At 39.9% G+C, this 20,618-nt stretch overlaps 1 protein-coding gene across 2 annotated transcripts; it reads right to left on the bottom strand.

The window, feature by feature from the left end:
• Positions 1-1,570: 1,570 nt before the first annotated feature.
• On the bottom strand, positions 1,571-16,578 carry LOC148318159 (uncharacterized). 2 transcript variants are annotated; one of them, XM_088283446.1, is made up of 6 exons: positions 16,449-16,578; positions 10,831-10,945; positions 10,419-10,490; positions 10,219-10,287; positions 9,299-9,411; positions 1,571-1,793 (listed from the first exon to the last, which is right to left on the bottom strand). In XM_088283446.1, the coding sequence occupies exons 3-6, from the start codon at positions 10,451-10,453 to the stop codon at positions 1,603-1,605; spliced, it is 408 nt and encodes a 135-aa protein (XP_088139572.1). In that variant the 5' UTR covers positions 10,454-10,490; positions 10,831-10,945; positions 16,449-16,578; the 3' UTR covers positions 1,571-1,602. The 2 variants fall into 2 exon arrangements, with proteins under 2 accessions (XP_088139572.1, XP_088139573.1); XM_088283447.1 differs by lacking the exons at positions 1,571-1,793; positions 16,449-16,578 and adding an exon at positions 6,921-7,346 and having other exon boundaries at positions 10,831-10,972.
• Positions 16,579-20,618: the final 4,040 nt, after the last annotated feature.

Raw genomic sequence — 20,618 nt, 5'->3', positions numbered from 1 at the left:
AAGAATGAAACGCATGTAATAGCTCTGTACCAGAGTCCAGAAGACTGACCTCAAGATGGAAATTCCCTTTTTTTCTGAAGTGTAAGTGATGTTCTGCCTTAACTACTGCAATGAGCGTTTAACCTGAAGAAAAAAAAATAGTTCCTGAATGTGTGGATGACGCATTGATCCTAATTAGTCACGAGAGTTGTTTTGTCCAATTTTTGTTTTATTCCTTTCACTTCGTACGCATTCCCACGCGTTTTATTCCCACGTCCGTCACGTCATGTGCTTTATGTTGAGCCAAAGTGCGCCAGCAAAAAAAAAAGACGTTAGCTCTCATGCAACACACCGCCATTTCTTAAATTATCCATTAATTTTTAACAAAAGGCGCAACGTTCGGCTGAGCATGAAAGCAAATGACAGGGAGATGAGCGTGGACTTTAGCTATACACAATTGGAAAAATAAATATACGGCTTGCCACCTCTGAAGTCCAAAGAGTGAGCTGCATCTCTTTAAAAATTAACACTAATAGGCTTAATAATAATGTATTTCCATTGCGCCATATATATCATTCTGTTATTATAGGCTATACCCCTCAAGTGTTTTGAGTTGGTGAGGCATTGTAAAAAATGTGTCATGCAGATACATTTTATTTAAATACAACAGGAAAAATATTGCTCATTTATCTTTTTATGTTCTGTGACAACCTTTCATACAAAAAAGGTGGACAATGAGTTTTAACGCAGCATTGGCATTTAAAAAAAGCAGCTATGCCCCTGTTTTGTTATTTTTTATTTCTTCTCAATTAAAATATGGCTGATCTATTTTATTTATATTTCAGTTCATTTTGTATTAATTTATCACCTCCACCAGCAATGTGCACTGACGGGTGAGAGGGAAGTCGTACTTGCAAAAAAGAAAAAAGGAGCCAGTCAATTTTTACCCCAACTCAACTAACACATTTAATATATGTACTTTTACTACTTTATTATCTGCATATTACAAATCTTCGGTCAAACACTCACTACATTAAAAATCCAATCTAATAAGAACGTTGCAACACGCCGTATAGGTTAGCACTAACATATTTACAGTAAATACCCATCCATCCATCAACTGAGCCGCTTATCCTCACAAGGATACCAGGCACAGTAAATATTTATTAAAAAAAAAACACCTATTACGCCATGGATATAAACCAATATAGGCGAAAAAAGAAACACACAGGGTGTTGTGTGTGTCTTTTTACTGCATGTATTGGTGTGTCATCGCTTTGCTCTAGGACCGTTTTTGGGAGATAAAAAAAAAAAAGATAGATGGATGGATAGAGTTCGATTGATCAACCCGCAAATCAAAAAATGAAAGGAAGTGAAGGACATTTGATCTAATCAAAGCAGGTAGACTAAAAAGGCTGTTGTTGCCTGTTGGTCTGGTGTTAGTAATAAATGAACCAAGTATACAACAATAGTATTTATACAACCAGTGCAAGAGGGAAGTATATATTGTCAGTGATATAATGACATGGTGATCAATTATAATACACCCAGAATGCAGTGTATGAAAAAAACATTTATTATGCCTGTAGTATGCATGCATTGCATCGCACTTTGAAATCATATTTAAAAAAATATTACAATTAAGAGGCATAATATAGACAATAGTGTAAACAGTATATAGCGCGTATTCCTATTTGCATATTTGGGCACGTGAAATACGTAAAAACATTTCACAGGGCTCTCGTCCAGAAGACGTGCGCAGTGAAGTGCAGCTGAGTGGCCGCTAGGTGGCAGTGTTGGGCGTGTGATGAGCTCTGAGGGGAACAAAGACGGCAGGGAATGAATAAGGGGTGATGGTGAAGCTTTGTTTTTGACGAGACATCCATTCGTGGTTATGTCTCGCATATTATTCAGAATTTGTCATTAACCACCTCCCTTGTTTGTTTGTGTTTTCGGTTATATAATGAAAAAGAATAAAATGTTTATAATTAGAATTGGGCTCAATATGGTTATGGATGAGGTTGATCAACAACATGCCTGTTGGAGATCATAAAAGCTTTCTGGGTACAATGTGATTGTCACGACAGTACAACGTTTTGTCCGAATGGTCAATAAATGATAAATGCCTTAAAATGGACAGAACGTCACAAAGATTATAAGAGTAATAATTATCTGGGGGTGCACCTTTATGCACGATCACCAATTTACGCCGTATAATATTAAGTTGATTTTTGATATATTTTACATTTAGGTATTTGATTATTTAAGAATTGTATTTCTTATTATATATTTTTGTATTGTTTTCAAAGTCGATAATTTGCCTCCAGTGGACTTCTGATGTTTAAAAAAAACCTCTTCACAACGTAAGGTTGAAAACCATAAGAAAAAAAATCGCGTCAAAATAATAATATTTCTGAATGTGTGTGATTGTTTACGTCCACGTGTATTTTAATGTTTATTGTATTCATTCATTAATTAATTAATTTATTTACTCCGTGTACTTGTTTCACGGAGCTCGCAGCAGAGCAGAGCCAGCTGTTCCTGCGCCACTGTGCCGGGGAATAGCAGCTTCTTGCCGGCTGCTACTGCCCCTCGCGGCCGCCGAAAGTAGCTCGATCCTCGGCTGAACACGCGACAAATCATCGGTTATTGTTTACGCGGAGTACGACCGTGTGACAGCGGAAGGACACGCCGGCATGTTCTTGCGCACCCGCGGACAAAATCTTCTATTTAACTCGAGTAGCCTTTGCTCGTTTTCACCAAGTAGACGGCACATTTTCTCATGTTGCTTGCAGCATGCCTCACTGCTTCACTTTCTATCCACGGTGCGCCTTTTGTTGGGGTCTCTTTGCAGCCAAAGTTGAATTCAATCTTGAAATGTGCTGCAATAATAAAGTTTATGATATTCCAACACTGTTTTGTCCAAATGGTTCCTGCTTTCAGGTGAAAAGCTCAGACAGAGTGCACTTATTAAATTAAATTCAGATGTAGAAATGAAATCTCTGTGTGTGTGTGGGGGGGTGCGTGTGTGTGTGGGGGGGTGCGTGTGTGTGTGGGGGTGCGTGTGTGGGGGTGTGTGGGTGTGTAGGGGTGTGTGCGTGTGCGTGTGTGGGGGGGTGCGTCTGCCCGCGTGTGTGTGCGTGTGGTTGGTTAAAAGATTAATATATATTCAGATACTATTCAATGTATGTGATATATTTACGATCGCATGTGTAATAACTATTAAAAAATATATTAATATATTAATTGAAATGAAAAATATTTACATATATATGCAGTATGCAGACACTATACATACACTATGCAGACACCATATATATATATATACGTAATATGAATGTCAGAAAGCTGGAAACATATACATTGTTTTTACAGGATTATGTTCTCTTGGAATACAGCATGTAAAAGCAGCTCAAATAAAATGTAAGACACTTTACAGTTTTACTGTTAAAAATGGGCATTTTTATCACTTTTCTTCTTTGCGCCCACACACGCACGCACGCACGCGCGCGCACACACACACACTATAAGAGTGAGTGAACGATGAGCAAGCTTAAATTAGAAACACTTTACAATCAGGCACTGCAACGGACGGCCCGAGGCTTCCTGGTTTCTTTCTACTGAAGGGGGCTTGGGGAGGGAATTCTTAACCCAGGATCAACTTTCATGTGTGTCGTACTCCCAAAGAAGGATGTCCCTTTGTTCCATCAAGGCCTTCCTTCACTCAATGTGAGCAGAAAATTGACGACATATGACCATTTCGGAGAGCTTCGCCTCCAAGAGGATATCGGGATCTTGTGACAATTTAGTGAAGAATCATGCAAAAAACTTGGGTCAATATTAAGTTTGTGCCAGAATGGGATTTCTTCGGAGTGGGTAGGTGTAGGGCGTTTTCAAATGACCCGCCCCCCAAAAAATGTTAAGACTAATTATAGTTACTTTCATAGAATCCTTGAAAATGTTCCTAGATACCGATCAATTTTCTTTAAATTCTTTGTTTTATTATTTTTTGCTGTTTTCCACTAAATCCAAGGAAATTCAGAAAAAAAAAGTTTTTAGAGGATGGTCCCTTTGTGTTGGTTCTCCAGTAATTCAATCAACTTAGTTTAAGGCAAAATTAAATTAAATGAATTAAATCTCTATAATCACACTTATAACATGAAAATTCTCATTTAGACAGTTTTGTACAATAAAATCCAACTAAATTATTATAAAAACTTTTTAAAGGGAGTAATACCAGAAAGATGTTTTGTACTAATCACAATAATTATGTAATAATTGTATTTCTTTTCTAGATTGTTATGATCTGATGTTTATACAATATTTGCTAATTAGCGCGGTATATTTTGTATAAATAGTTTTAAATTGTTTAAACCGACCATTTCTGGAGATGTCTGATTCTGACGCATTCTACATACAACTGGTTTCTATTCCACAAGTTATGTTCTATAAGAATCCAGAAAAATAGCTAAATCCTCCATAGTTTGTATGATTGCAATAAAAATCAAACAAAATGAGCGCGAGAACAACAACAAAGCTCTCTCAGGACACACTTTTGCAAAGTGTTTCATTTTGGAGGAAATCCAATGAAATTCTTCAATATTTGTACGTGCGTTATAATGAGATTTTTGTTGTTTGAAACGCGACAACATTTCTGTAGTTTTGGATTCCAATATGTTCAGTCATGTTTTATGTGTAAAGAATTAGAGTGTGATTAACATGATACACATTCAAGTTGATACTTAGGAATCAGTGGCAGACTTTCAGACAGCTGTGCAATGCGTGCAAGTTTCTTTCCTAAACGTTACGTTCAATGAAGACGAAGACAAATATGGCCGCTGGTGTGGAACGAACACAAAAGAAAGGGCGAGAAGTGTCAATCTTCACCTGACTGGGAGCCTATTATAGGGTGAGAGAAGAGACACAAATGCGTGCGAGAGCGAGCGGGGAAACCTAACGAGAGGCCGTGAGGGAGAGGGAGTATGTGAGGCGGCGTACGTCCCATTCACTGTCGTGATTAGCGGCCATTATCAAGGCTGCTCGGCCATCACACTGGATTATTCTGCAGTGAATCGACATGCTGCCGCTTGACCGATGAGTGTTTTCCTCCGCGCACGAACAAACAGCAAGTCTGATTTCATTTCCGAGCCTTTCTGTCATGCCTTCCATTGATTGGCTTTCCGTGCTTTCAACTAGAACCTCTCCTTTATCAAGACCACCCTGCTTTATTTCTAGTGCTCTTTACTCCTTTGTTGCACTGTGCAGTGATGCAGTCTCGGGGAGAACAGTCTCGTATATGACATGAACGTGCATTATGTTTGTATAAGAGTGTGTGTATGTGTGTGCGCGTAAGACATGGGGCACGGCAGCAAGCTGCAGTCTGATCCATACTAATGTTCATTGATAGGAAAATCAATGGCACATTGATCCAGGTCTTGGCTCGAGCAAGGGGGAGCAAGTGCGAATACGACAGTGAAGACATGAAGAATGAGGAAGAAAAGATTAGAAAGCCACGTAAATAACAACAAAAAAAATAAATAAATCCTGCAGGATTCTTTGTGTGCACACTAATGAATGTCCGAGATCCAAAAGTGTGCGAGTACACGAGTGACCTAACTCTTCTCATTTTCTCCAACTGCTCTTTAGAAAGCGCAAACAAGCCTCAAATGGAACCTTGGAAGAGAGAAAAAAGGAGTGGAAGGGGAAAATCAATTTTGCTAGAGAGATGCCGGTTGGTCTAATGGAGGTTTGGAAGAGGAGGAGGAGGAGGACATATTTTCCTCTGATTACCTCCTGTAGAACTCCTTGGCCAGCCTTCAAAGCTCACATCGCTACAGCGGACTCGCTCGTCTGACCTTTCTTGGAGGAGTTGTGGAGCCGAGATGCTTCTTCCGCTCACCACCAATCAGACATAGCGCCGCTCCAAAAAGTCTGACACGACTGCAACTAAATGTCTTCAAAGAAATTTGCTAAATGCACCACACAGGCAAGAATGAGATGGTGAGGGAGAACTCCTCAGTCCCCTCGCTATCATTTGCTGCTATCTCCAAAAACAGCAAATGCTTTTCATTTGGCAAAGATGAGTCATTTATAAGGCATGAAGAGGGAAAAAATGTCATTAGAGCAAATAGTTAAAGTGCTGTTATGTCACACAATGTTCAATTTCCTGAGTCATGCTTGATCATTCATCAGACTTTGAAGTGGACTTCGTCGGCATCATGGCGGAAAATACAGGCAAACATTTGTTACATCATGTTCATAAAGAGCCTGAGTGAGGTTATTGTATTAATTGAGAAAAAATGAGTTGATTTTCTTTTTGACGAAAAGTGCACTCTAACATTTCATTTTAAAAGGTACGAATTTCATAATAATACATTTTATTGGTAATGCGCTTTTCTAGAAACTCAAACATCTAAGACTGCGAAATTGTTGCTTAATATTTTGTAAATTTGTTATGTTATATCCCGGCAAAATAATTTTTATGATTATTCTGATTATTCAGATTATTTCAATGATTATTTCACGTCTTGCCGGACTCAAATCTTTTGTTTTCAAATAAACTGATCCACATTTCACACTAAGTACACTTGGGAGTAAATTGAAAAGAGATTATCATTATTTCAGTCTTCAAACATTTTATGATGTGTTTTATTTCCTGTGAGAATTTTCTCATAAAACAGACTCCTTGGCTTAATAAAAGTTGAGAAGCACTGAGCTTATCATTTCTCTCCTAAACAAAAGGTCAAGTTAATTAAGTCTTATATGATGTACACTGACTGAAATTGTTCCATATTTCATATCCAATAGTGGTGGAGGAGGAATAATAATAATAATAAAATTATTATTATTATTATTATTATTATTATTATTATTATTATCCACTGACATTAATCAGATGAGAATGGTCTTGTCTCAAGATTTATTCTCTACACCTTATTATGGCTGCAGCTATTGAATATTTTAGAATTCGGATATCCTATGGAAAATTCTATTGAATGATTCTGTATTCTGAGAGAAATTTAAAAAAAAGTATTTTTTGTTTGATTGTGTAACAATTAGTAGCACGGTGGACGACTGGTTAGCACGATGGCCTCACAGTTGCAGAGGTCGTTGGTTCAATTCCAGCTCCGGCCTTCCTGTGTGGTGTTAGCAAGTTCTCCCCGTGCCTGCGTGGGTTTCCTCCGGGTACTCCGGTTTCCTCCCTCACTCCAAAAACATGCATGGCATGTTGATTGGACACTCTAAATTGCCTCTAGGTATGAGTGTGAGCGCGGATAGTCGTTCATCTATGTGTGCCCTGCGATTGGCTGGCATCCAGTTTAGGGTGTGATCTGCCTGAAGATGGCTGGGATAAGCTCCAGCTAATGCTAAAAAAAAAAGTAAAAAAAAAAAAATCACATAATTTGACAATATTTTTCTCAACAATCAACTTTTTTTTTCACTATTTCTTTTTCAGTGTGGTCCTAATACACCTTCATACAAATGTCCCATCCATTATTCTAACATTTTTTATAGCTCTTGTGCTCATTCGGATCCCGGGTAAGCTGGTTTCTATGCCATCTGATTTTGAGCAAAAGGCTCAGTATTAAAGGGTGACTCCCTTCCCATCCCACTCCCACAGGAAAAATCCCACCCAGTTCCATTATCGGAAAATAGAAAATATTCAAAATGGCTGTGCATCTGCCAGATTTTATTTTATTCTTTATTATTAGATAATTGTGTCTGCTCGCATTGACTTTTTATACCACGATTACAGGGTAAAGTTGACTCCCGTCCCGTGCTCCCCGTGACCCCGCGAGATTCCTGAAAAATATTTATATTCACATCCACACACACAAGGACCGTATTTTAGTGAGGATGTGATTTTCTTCTAAATAATTATATGTTATGAAAAGGAGAAAAAAAATGTCGTTTTCTAACTGGATGATAAATAAAGGTTTTTTATTGAGGGTGCTCACTGCAACCTACTTACGCCAAGGTAGAAAGAAGAGGCAATCCATCGAATGGGCAGATGTTTTTTGAGACCAATCAAGCTTGAGTCACTTTAATCGAGCAGCAACTTTGCTTTGGAAACTAAAAAGCAAAATCTCACATGTTTGTAAATGCAATTTGATTTTTTTTTTCTGATTACTATTCCTTCTCCTCTGGCTCTTTGTGTTCTCCTCTCTCCCTCGCTCTCTCCGGGCCTCGGAGGTGAAAGTGGCTTCCATGGTAACGGCACACTCTGTTTATGCCACCACCTCTCACTTCATCACAAGCTGTCGATGGCTGTGATTTGCATGCAAGGACCCTCCCCACCCTCAAACTGGTGCCACAGGCCCCCACGTATACAGGTATTTTATGTTGGACGCAATTAGGATAGCTTACAACTATCACACACTCCCACTTAATGGCCTCGCATCGCAACCCACTTCTACGCTGCAGGTTGCAGTTTACAGTTTTTAAAAACGTTCATGCGGTTCATATTACACCGTGTAAAATATATGTTAATGTAATCACATCCTGGCTCCACGAACAGATCCCAATCTACACTTAACCACAGACATGAGTTACAGAGTGATTATGACTTCTTTTTGCTTAAACCAGCCTCTTCCAATTAGCAAAGTGTGTGTGTGTGTGTGTGGACAGAGAGGGGGAGGGAGTGTTCTGGCCAGTCGGACCCCCTGCAGGGCAGAAAGGGTGGGGGGGAAAATACTGTAGATTCCATACCAGGAAATCCATTAGGGCAGGGGGGCCTTTATGGGGCTGGCATGCACGCACAGAGCAAGCCACCGTGTCTCTTCTGAACAAATCCTCATTAGGTGTCATTTCTAAATGACAATCAGCAAGCAGGGGCAAGAACATGCAAGTTGCTCTGGCAACGCTCAATAACCTGAGTTGACACTCCGGGAAAGCCAAGAAAAGAGAGTGGATTCATTTTAAATTGGCTGCAGACTTTTTTTTTCTGTTTTTATTAGTGAGCTTGGTAGAATTGCTGAGTTGCGTGCGCAAGGAGTGACACTTTTTGGAAAAGGGTACAGAAAAGACAGATAGGAGAAGCGTGAGACAGAGAGAGAGAGAGAGGGAGAGAGAGAGAGGAAAGGTTAATTTGCACATATTAGAGAGGGCAGGATTTTTCATTAAAAAGAGATTGAAGTTGATATATGCCTGTGTGCTCCTGACACACTGTACTCTCTGATTGTGTTAAGTCCTTGACAGAACAAAGGATTGCCACCCCCCCTCACTTTTTCCTCCCTCTCCCATTCCCACTCTCTCCCAGACATTGTAGCCGATTTCAGATGAGGAAGAGAAGCAGAGACATTCATCACGTCACCCTCACCTCTGTATGAATCCATGCGTCCTTCCTTGTCACAAACAGGAACTGCTGGTGAGACTTCCCGACGCACAGGCTCGGTGGCCACTTCATTAGAACACTTGCTCGAAGGTGAGAAACTAAAAGAAAGGCGCCAAAACAGAAAGAAAATAATTCTTTTCATTTAACTGTCAATCATTGGCCACTTCTTAAATGTCTCTAAGGGTTTAGGAAATAATATTGTAGGTATGGGTATGACGTTGCGTGATTAAAGCCAGTTGACGTGAACCAGGAGAAGAAAAAAAACAACGGCAGTCTGTTGAGTGAAACAAAGAATTATAGTCAAAGCTCAGCTTTCCAAAAGATTTGAAGTTCCCCAGGAGTCGTGAGCGGAAGAGAGCAGCATTGAAAACCAGTGGTTTCACATTAAAGAAACAACATAAAAAAAACTGAAGTTTTTTTTTAATGTCATGTCATTATCCACCTCGCTCATCCTGTACAGGGTCGCGTGAGGGTGCCGGAGCATATCCCAGCTGACTACGGGCGAAAGGCGCACTCGACACCCTGAACTGGTCGCCAGCCAGTCACAGGGCAGACATAGACACCATCACTGAGTGGGAACTGAACCCACGCTGCCCGCACACAACTCGGGCGAGTGTACTACTACACCATCAGTGACCCCGTTTTTTTTTTTTTTATTTGATCTGAAAAGGTATTACAAACTGCAAAGTTGCCAGGTGAATAAAACAGGACAGAAAACAAGTTTACAAAGGGTAAAGTTACAAAATGTGTTTCGAATGATATTGAGAATGAGGTATCATGAACAAGTAAACATTTTGTGCAATTGGGCAGTCTTGTCCTTTGAAACGAGTCTTTCCGACTAATCTTGTCCAATAGGCGTTGGTTCACCGTATGGTTAAGCACGACATCTCGTTGTGCTGACTTACCTTATTGTGTCGACAGTGAGCTCTGTTCTCCTGGCTTTTGCCCGCCTCGGGCCACGCTTCAAACCTGTGCTGGGAACAAGTGAAGCAATAAAAACAACTGCTCCTTGTCAATTCGGGATCGGCCATTTTGGACACATATCGTCGACATAAATCTGCCTCTTTTTTGCTTTGTTCAGCTCTGCCTTTTTATCTACTTTTACCTCAGGCTACGTCTGTCATTCCACGTTGGAGTCATACCTGACCTTTGACCTTAGTTAGCACAGCCCACCGACCTGTTTGGCACACGCACAAGCACACACACACGCACACGCACACAAAAAAGGGGAGGTATTGATTGGTGATAGGTAGATAGAGCAGGACGGGGCCTGATAAGAAGGCCATATTTGATGTTTGTTTTAGAGCAAGAAGTGAGATTAAATCACAATGAGCAGTCTGCTCTGTCCTTGGCTCCGTCGCCACTTGAGGTTTTGCACGACATTAGGACTCCAGCTTAAGGGAAGAGGCCAGACAAGGGGTACGCAGTCTGGCCCCTGGAAGAGCCATCGATTAACACGGCCTCAAATGTTATTCAAGGGCAGGTTTTTCTTCTGATGTACAAACCAAGGTTCTTACCATCCCAAGCTTTTAGATGCCTCTTTCGAAACGCCGACCTTTTGTGCTTTCCATGCTGTCTGCTGAAAGGCATCGGTGCATGTATGCCATCACTCGAGAAAGATGAAGAAAATCCCTATAATGCACACACACAGAGACACACACACACACACACTCGCAGGCACATGCGGACGCAAAGAATAATGGTGGAGAAGTCAACTTTTTAGCAAGCGTTATTGAGTCGTAACAAGAAATATATCATCACTGATTACATTGACTAACTATATCGTGCTCGTAAGTACAAATTGGTACGTGAGGCACCACTCAGCTAAGTGTAAATTGGAGGTACCACCGAGGTGCACCTGAGCGGCAGGAATGCTACAAATATAAGCGCTTCACACATGCGCTAAATAAGTGTTCACATGTGTCAGCCCTGCAGACATGCTCACCCTCTTTTCACTCTCATGCCGATGCTTGTGGAGCCACACAGGTGCAACGTGTGCATTTTTGTGCAGACAAAGCTAACATGCAATCAGCAAGGTGTGGTTCTGCGGCCCCATGCAGGATCCAAAGCGTCATGAGTATGCATGAGAGGTCATGTATGTTGGCCAGTGTGCGCACGGTCTCAAGGGTTGGGAGATTATGCAGACAAAAGGTGCACCTGGTGCTTTAGATTGAGTTTCTCTCCTCCCCTTCCTCCCTTTATACACCACCCTCCACTTCCATCCCCCTCTCTGCATCTCCTCCGGCCTTTTCCAATGTCACCATGGGACTTTTAAGAGATTAGCTTGACGAACTGCACCGCTAATAAGTGTCAACAGCTTGGGAATGAGGGAGACTAATGGAGACTGTGTTCTTTATAGTCGTTAAAAAAAATGTAGGTGCCGTCTATTTCTTCTCGATCTACAGTCTCTTCATGTGTTGTGGTATTTGGTCATAGCACTGTCCAAGGGCCTGAAGGATTGTATTATGTTAATAGTATTAGCTTTAGCATTTACATGACAGAATGTCAATCATTAACAGGTTCATATTTGCTACAGGTGTTAAGCATCTATTAAACAAAAATCATTTCTCAAATGAAACTAGAAGTACCGTGCACAATAATGACGCGTGATCGTGGTTAGTGATTATTATTCTCGTATGCTGGATTTATATTAGTTAGTTTGAATGTGTTGAACTCTGCAGTATGTTCGTAAACCTGCACTCCAACATTTTGCAACGCACACGCATAGTCAGTCTGCGTACACAACTGACGACAAACAGCACTTCATAGACAACCAATTTGGCACTGGATGGGTCACGGGGACGCCATTGCAAAGAAATCACATTTTAAAGACACGACAATTTGAGATCTGAACTCATACACACTCACAGACCAGATTGCAGGCTGCCAGAAAACGGGGACCTTGGGCCTTGGGATAAGCTAAGCCATGGAACCAGATGGGAATCAACCTTGGGACGACCTTCCCTGGGCCTTGGACCCGCGTGACAGAGGACGGCGGGAGGAGGAGGGATTTCAACCAACATTAACCAATGATAGAGAAACGTGTCTAAAAGAACATCATCTAAATGTGAGGGCATCAGCTTAGAAAGCCGATTTTCTACTGCATTCGTTTGGATGCGGGTCCTTGCGAGGATAAGAAAAGCAGCCCAGATATGACTTGAACTTTTCCTAAACTCCAGAGAATTGAAGAAATTATTGTAACTAAACTTGGCTCAGTTGTTGAGTCTTTAGTTGACATTTTCCTTCTTGAATATAAAAGCGAAAACACTCCCATCTGTGCAGTCCTTCATATATACAACACAGTATATTCTAAACGTGCGGGTCATCCACCCTCAAAAGGACGAACGCAGCTTGCTGTCAGATGTCACTGTTATGAGAAAACAAATTTCAAGTTTGGGACTACTTTGTGTGCATTTGCAGTCTGGCTTTGGTTACACATCACGTGACACACACCAGCCAATGGATCCTTTCACACACACCTGTTATGAACCACTAAAAACTTAACAACCATCTGTTATTATTCTAACATTTCAAATAGTCAATACACACAATGATTCCTTCTCGTTCTGCGGTCTTCGTACCTCCCTCGTCTATGTGAGCGCGCGTGTGTGATTGCACGTGAGGATCAGCTTTGTGTGTGTTTCTTTGTCCATTCATGCTCTTGTGGGCATCTAATTTGACCCTCCACCCCCCCACCCCCCTCCCAACCCAAAACTCTTTCCCTTCCCTTCTTCTCTCAACTTCCAAAAGACACGCACCAACCTTCCCCTCCAGCCCAGTGGCCGCTGCCTGCATAATAAATGAGGCCTGTAGATACGTGGAGGGAAAAAAAAGGGGGGTGCGCTCCCACACAAACACGACGACAGACTATACCATTCCAGACAGCCTGGGTCCATATCATTTAACAGCTGTTGCTACAATAAAGGCTAAGGCTATTTTTATTTTGTACATTCTTAACACTTTATTCATTCATTTTTTTTGTTTCAATGTAATAATCTGTTATAATATTGCTCACAAATTGTTAGCAATAGCTTGAACCTCCCAAATAGTTAGGTGCGCCTTTCATAATGTCTGGAAAAAAATAAGAGGAACAATTAGTCCCACTTTCAACAGTTCCTTATTGACGGGAAACAATTTTTAAATGGTCGAAAAAAATTCATGTGAGGGAGTTACACAGTAGCATACTAACGAGAAAGTTCTGTGTCACACACCCCTAATGCATTTTTACAAAAAAATTCCTTTTTTTTATATCATTGCCATGTTCAAATCAACTAGGTACTTTCTGCAGTTACCCAAATTAATTCATTTGAAGGAAATATAGTAATATATAAACTTACTTACGTGGAAAACCTCTGCAAGATATCAGATGGTTTAAGGCGCGGTGTCAAACTCAAGGCCCGCAAAGGCAAATCATGTAGGATGACTTCATTTTTCTTGCCGATTTTCCTCACTTTTAACAACATTGAGATATACGATATTTACATTTTTTTGTCACTAAACTGAAAAAATATTTGAACAGACAATTATTTACGGGCTTCTGGTCACAAAACTTGTTATCCATCAATTTGATGTTTTTCTTTTTTTTTGTGGAAAAGCAGTCTTACATGTATATGGGTTCACCGTCATAGCCACCCGCCGAGGAAAACTGCAAAGCAAGAACTTTTGAATGTAAAGGACACTATCAATTAAGACCACACACTAAATATGACCTTTAAGAGTAAGAAGACATTTTCAAAAACAATCTAATTGCCCCCTCTCAATATGCAATTTAATAAGTGTTTTTTTTTTTTAAAGATCCTATTCCCTTCTATTTTCTAACAGACGCAAGCAATCAAAGATAATAAACTATATCTGATTTATTATACATACATGTTTTGGTCTTAGAGGCTAGGGTCACACGATTTCTGATTCTGATTTCTGATTTCTGATTATTTATCTGCTTAAAGCTGTTAACTTACTTAACACTTGAATGTGCAGTTTTTTTAGCTGTTCACCACAGAAACTTCACAAAATTCTACCAAACAAGCGTGACATGAACATAAGTCACTAAGCCATAAATCAGATTAAAACAATATTGCGAGCAAATATGCGTCTTATCGCTTCAATATTTCATTTCGCAATGTTTGCGATTTGAAAAATGCAGTCTACTAAATTGCGATGCCGATTTTAATTTGATTAAGTGGTCAGCCCGATTTACGAGTCGGTGACAGGGACCAAATGTGACATGCACAATATTTTACATTTGTTTAAAAAACATGTTTCTCATTTGTCTTTTTTTGTTTTTGCGGTTATCCTAATTCTCATCTCATTTAGGCAATAATGCAAAAACACTAACGACAAAAAGAAAAGATGTGGCTAATTCATACAAGTGTCTTTGTGAGGATATTGCCGTTGTGAAAACTACATTTCCCTCAATTTCCTCTCCCTCTATTTAAATATTCATCTATTGGATCTGTTGTTTGTGACCTTTGAACACCAGATTCAGGGATTAAAGTTCAATTTTGAGGTTTATTAAGGCCTCACATTTGGAAAATTAAGAAACTGCACTTACCCAGAAACTGAATGTGAGTCAGCGATACATTCCCATTGTAGCATAGAAGGAACAATTCTAAATATTTGGAAAAACATTTGTTGCAATTGCTATAACCTTATTGTAAAGTGGTAGGCACCTCCCTCTCAGCCACTGCAGAGTCACGTTCATTCATAAGCTGTTTTTTTAGATGAGAGCATGTAAAAGTGTAAAAATCCTCTCACCTCTTGCAGGTCCTTACCTGTTTTTTATTTTTTATTAGATAATCAAAAAAGGGCGCACACACACGTACACACACGCATACATGCACAGGTGGGTGCGTGGAATCAGATGAGAGGATTTCTTAATAATATCGTGCATGTGGAAGCCGCTGCTGTTTGATGAATACTAAAATCAAATTTCTCAACCTGACAACACTGGCAGAAAGGGGGAAATAATTAATAACACATCCCTCCCTGCCCATTGTTCATGCAGTGGGTCTGTGACGTGGACACGCGAGTGTCCCACCGCATGCAAGGCCTGGAAGAGTTTATAATGAGAATAGAGCCTTACATACGGCCAATCACTTGGAAGTAATTATCAGTAATGGTCTGCCTGTGACTGATCTATTTTTACCTGATGATCAAAACCAGAGCTCATCTCACATCTATATCCCGTCACATTCATTATAGACCCACACGCTTACATTCATCTCTGCCAGCACCACCTGTCCATGCATGGAGCTCCTCGCCACTTCATTCACTGGGATGCAAGAAACACAATAATAGTTAACATTGGTCAAATTAGAGAACATATCGTTGGTTGGCTCACTCCATTCTTTTTCTTCAGCTGACTTTACGAGAAAGGGAAACTACACTTTGGACAAAAAGTTAATCACAAGGGACACCATTTTAATTTGCTAATTCTAAAAAGTTTGCTCCGTCATATTTGCAAAAATAAAAAGAGAAAATGTGTATGTATGAAAGAAAAACAAGGTCTTCTGGTTGAGTTTAATTGAATTTATACATAATTCAGTGGCTTTCGGTTTGGGGGAGTGGGTCATGTGGCTTCCCTGCACTCCTGCTTGATGGTCCTCAAAGCAGACAGCAGGTCGCCATTAAAGACAGCAGCCATACGTCTTATTCACACTGCCATGGCGTATTTAGAATACAGTAGAAGAACATAAGAATCTGCCATTTGTAGTTGCTGCAAAACCCCAGTCGATTTATGGCTAACTAATATTGAAATAAACGTTAGGATTATTTCAAAACAGGATTTTACTGATTAATGGTTGACCATGAACTCATCACCCAGTCAACTATTCAAGCAAATAAATGGTGTCTACTTTTGTTTACGTTTTTTTTAAACTGGAAAATATAACTGGCGTTATTAAGGTTAGTGTTATATTATGATTGTGACGGGCGTGTTTTTGTCGGCATTTTTGTTGTAAGGTGACGGACGACGCCAACGAGGAAGCAGTTTGCTCTCAGCTGTGAAAGCTGCATTTCCCTTTCGAAAAGGGAAAAGCAGACAGCACAAAATCACGCAACGAAGTCACGTTTATGATTTTGTTTTATGAACAGCTGAATTAAAGCATGTTTTTCAAGCCACTTGTCTCTGACTCACCGACGTTTTTCGCGGATTTCCTCGAGCTGGAGTCAGCGGGTGAGAGACGGCAAGCTATACCGCGCAAGGCTTCACTCTGCGGGCACTCCCGCGGATGACACACCGCTGAGTCCCCCGGAGGACGTCGCTGCCTGCACCGGAGCTGAGACGGGAAGCTTCGCGTCAATCTTACTTAAACTAAATCATATTCACATTTACAAATTCGTACAGTACATTAACATTTCAAATTCATGCATTACGTAAAATTTGAAATGTGTCTTTTTAGTGCGTGTGTGTTGTAGGCTTTACACAAGCTAAAACATTATAGAAAATACTGTTGGTAAATTTAAAAAAAAAAAAGAAAAATATAATTAAAGAACAAGGCTCTTCTGCTATATTGAAACGTTTTTGTTATATTTTTCACCTTGCTTTCATGTTTTTCGGCTTTCTCCCAACACAAATGTATGATTTTTAAAATTTTCCAGTGTTATTTCTTGTCCCACTTTTTGAAAGCTTTTATTATTATTATTATTATTATTTTTACAAAGTTTAAGAAGAAAGATTTCATTTAAAAAACTAAATGCGTATGTTCAAACATGTTTTATATGTTGTGTGCGTGCGCGCGCGGGCGGGCGTGTACGTGTCGCAGAGTGTCACTTTGCAGAAGAATACAAGCTGTCTGAGAATGAAGAGGGATGAAGCAGGATCCTGCTGCTTCTTTTCGCCACCATTATCCTACAGGAGAGGGACCTGTGCGGGGGCACGCACACACACGAACATGCGCGCGCACACACACTGTCCTCCCTGGGAATTGCCTCAGCTGTTCCCCCCAACGCTGAGCTTGTCCTCGTCCTCTTGCCTCGGCCCTAAAGCTTTATCTGGCAGCTCTGGTTCCTCAGGGCACTGTACTGGGGCCCCAGGCAGCTGACTGCAGGTTCCCAGCCAGGATTAAGCCTCTTAATGACAGCCACTCTGTGATGATTTACACTGCATTACTGTACACACCAACAGTCGCCCCTTCTTTCTAATGGTTTCTTTCTCTTGAGCCTCTTTTTCTGGCTTTATTTATTGTTCTTTGCTGGGTACATTTGAAAAGTTGATCTAACTAAAAAAGTTAGCTAACTTAATAAATAAATAGATCCCCAAATGTGTAGGAATTACTCATGGCACTACAAATATAAAATAGGATTTATACATGTCATTGGAGGGTTGGAGGTTGATGATTTGGTGAATTATTGGAGAACAATTGAATTAAGATTACAAACCATTGTGGTTGAAGATATGTGATTTTTAAAAAAATCAAATATTGAAGAAATATTGTCATGAAAAATATCATAGGACACTTCTTTGCACTTGCAAGATGTAGGGAGAGCTGAATCAAATAGATGGTATAATATTGTGAGTTTTAATAAATACAGTTTAATTTACACACAGTTTAGTACTGTAGTTTAAAATGTTGTAACACGCATCATATCATAGAATATTAATAAATAAAGAGTGTAATTCAAGATGTATACATTGAACAATAATGGGAATAAATTCTCTTAATTAAACAATTAATTAATTATTTTTTCTCTTAATTAAACATTTAATTTATGTGGATGATACATTTGATGCCAATACAATTCAGCTGTAAAGCAGGTCATATAAAGACAGTAACGGATCAAATATATACCAGTATGCGTGAATAAATATACCCAAACAGGTTTGTTGGAAAACCTCAAGTTTCATTGAACAATCAATATGGTATAAATCGTCTTACAAATGTGTGTAATTGAGCCCAAATGAGATTTGCCAATATGCAAACACAAAAAATGCCACACACCAATCTAAGTTTAAATCAAAACATTTATTTTATTTGAATTATCAATAATTCCACCACAGGTACGGGTTTTCTTTTTTAATCTGGTGGAAACGCTTCCATACTTCCCATAATCAATAGTCACAAAAATTGTTCTCGAGTTGAGGAGATATTTTTATTTACAATGAGTGCTGTATGTAAAATTATATTTTGTTTTTTTTTCCTAAGTCATATTGGAGATGGCAAGATTCTCTGTTGAATTGTTCCACACAAAGCACAAAAAAAGTTAATACCTATTTGACATTGTTAGGGAGCAAAATATGATTATAATGTGCATTAGTAAATGCAGAATTTAATACGATTGAGTGAAGGCAAACCTTTTGTGATTGTGTCCGTTTCTTGAAGCAAATGCATATTTTGCACATTCGTTTGTGGTGTTTTATACACAACACCTCCCACACCGACTGCGTGGGCTGAGCTATGTGGCCTAAATCAGCTTAATCATTCCGGGTTTAACCCTCCTGCTTGAGCTCTCAGGCAGACGCCTCCTGTTTTCTTACACCGGGGCTTAGTCATGTTTTGACTTTGCAATCAGGCACCTGGTCAGGCGACACACGGGGGTCCTCCATCAGCTGGTACGAGCCCGCCCCCCCCAACCAGCCTGACTCCCCACCAACCTAACCCTTGGGATGAGGGGGTAGGGAGGGCGATGATGGACACAGTGGCTCTGCTGTGTTGGGAAGCAGCTTATAAAAGAGAAGGTCCTTGGTGGTGGAGGTGGTTTGTGTTATTTAAACAGGCTGGGTTTGATTGACAGGTCTGATACGGTGTAAAGGCGGGGGGGAGGGGATGGGGGCTGTTTTGGGGTGAGTGAGCAAGTGCTCGGTAAAGAGAGTAGAAAAGTGGGGGCTTGTTGTTGAATTCAGGTTACTTTGTGTGTCGTGAATGCAGGGGAGGTATATGGGGGGGGGGGGGGGTCTTGGAAGGGGAAATAGTGGGGGGGGGGGCTTTTAATTACCAGGGCAGAAGCAGATGTAGCGGAGTGGTACCCCCACCTTTAACACGCACACACACGAACGCGCGCGCCCTCCTTAGCAGCTGGAAGTCATCAAATGTGCGCACGCGCATTTTTTTAGGGACAGCAGCCTTGAAGCATTGTTTAAAAGATGTTCACAGTCACACCAGTAGCGATTCTAAGCTGCACGATCATGTGCGTGTGTTTTAAATGCAATCCAATTTCCTCATCCGTTTTGTTACCACTGCTGCGTTTTCATTCCCTACGCAGTTAATAGCATCCAACATAAAAGCGGTCAAGTCATTTTCTATCGTCTGAGGTGGTGTCACCTGCCTTTAAATCAAATAGTGTTTACGTCCCCCCCAGACACTGGCAGTGTTAAATATTCTCACAGGTTTTAATATGTTCTTATCACAAAAAGCCACCTATATGGTTTCTAATCTCACTAGTACTAATGTAGCATTATCACCATTGTTGTTACTATAAAAAAACTTGAGCTAATATGCTATTCAGAAAAAAACTGTAAAATTTTTGTCAAATAATTGGAAGCTAGAATAGAAAGTATCGAATCAACTTAATTGATTACAACATATTTCTATTCAATAACCTATTTTAAATGTATCAGTGTTTAAACGGCATTTCTTGGCTGTTCTAAGATTTGATATAATACAAAGTGTTACAAATTATATAAATTAAGCACATTTATTAAATAACTCAATGATGCTTTGAAATATTTTTTTCAATGCCTTGGTACAGGAAATTTTGTCATGCCAGGTTTATGGTAAATAGTAATTGTAAAGTAATAAAGTCCTTGGCTTTTTTTAATGACAAAATTGTTATGCGGATGCGTAGCGATATTGTCAATTGTCAGGCTTGTCAATCATCCCCTAAGAAAAAACACACACACCTGTTAGTTAATCCAGAGTGTTTCTTTAATTTGTGTTCTGAAATACAATGTTATTTCTCCACCCACCGTTATTTATCTTTACTTGTACAAACGGATACAAACATTTTGTGCTCAGATGAAAAAACACGGTGCCTTGGCGTATAAAACGTTAAGAAAAACAGTGTGAAATCTAAAAAAAGAAACAATGTCCCTGCACATATAAAAATAAATTAATACTTTGTGTGTCCAGTAAACCTCAAACCTTGTTTGCTCCCTCCCCCCCAAAAAACATCACACATACAAACTGAGGCTTCATTGGCTTTCCCTCTGACAAACCCTTATGTACACCACCAGCCAACGAGGGGAAACAGATCTATTTACATTTAACGAGGTAAGAACGGACCCCACACCCACCCTTTAAACAGCTGCAGTCACACACTCCCCATCATCAATCATTGAAAATGCGTGAATCCGAATAGAAGTCAAAAT

Source organism: Idiotropiscis lumnitzeri, chromosome 19 (genome assembly GCF_059441095.1).
Source record: "Idiotropiscis lumnitzeri isolate Australia: NSW breed Sydney's pygmy pipehorse chromosome 19, RoL_Ilum_1.0, whole genome shotgun sequence".
Classification (NCBI taxonomy): Eukaryota; Metazoa; Chordata; class Actinopteri; order Syngnathiformes; family Syngnathidae; genus Idiotropiscis; species Idiotropiscis lumnitzeri.
Note: the sequence above shows the minus strand (reverse complement) of the source record. Positions and strands in the feature narration are given on the sequence as shown.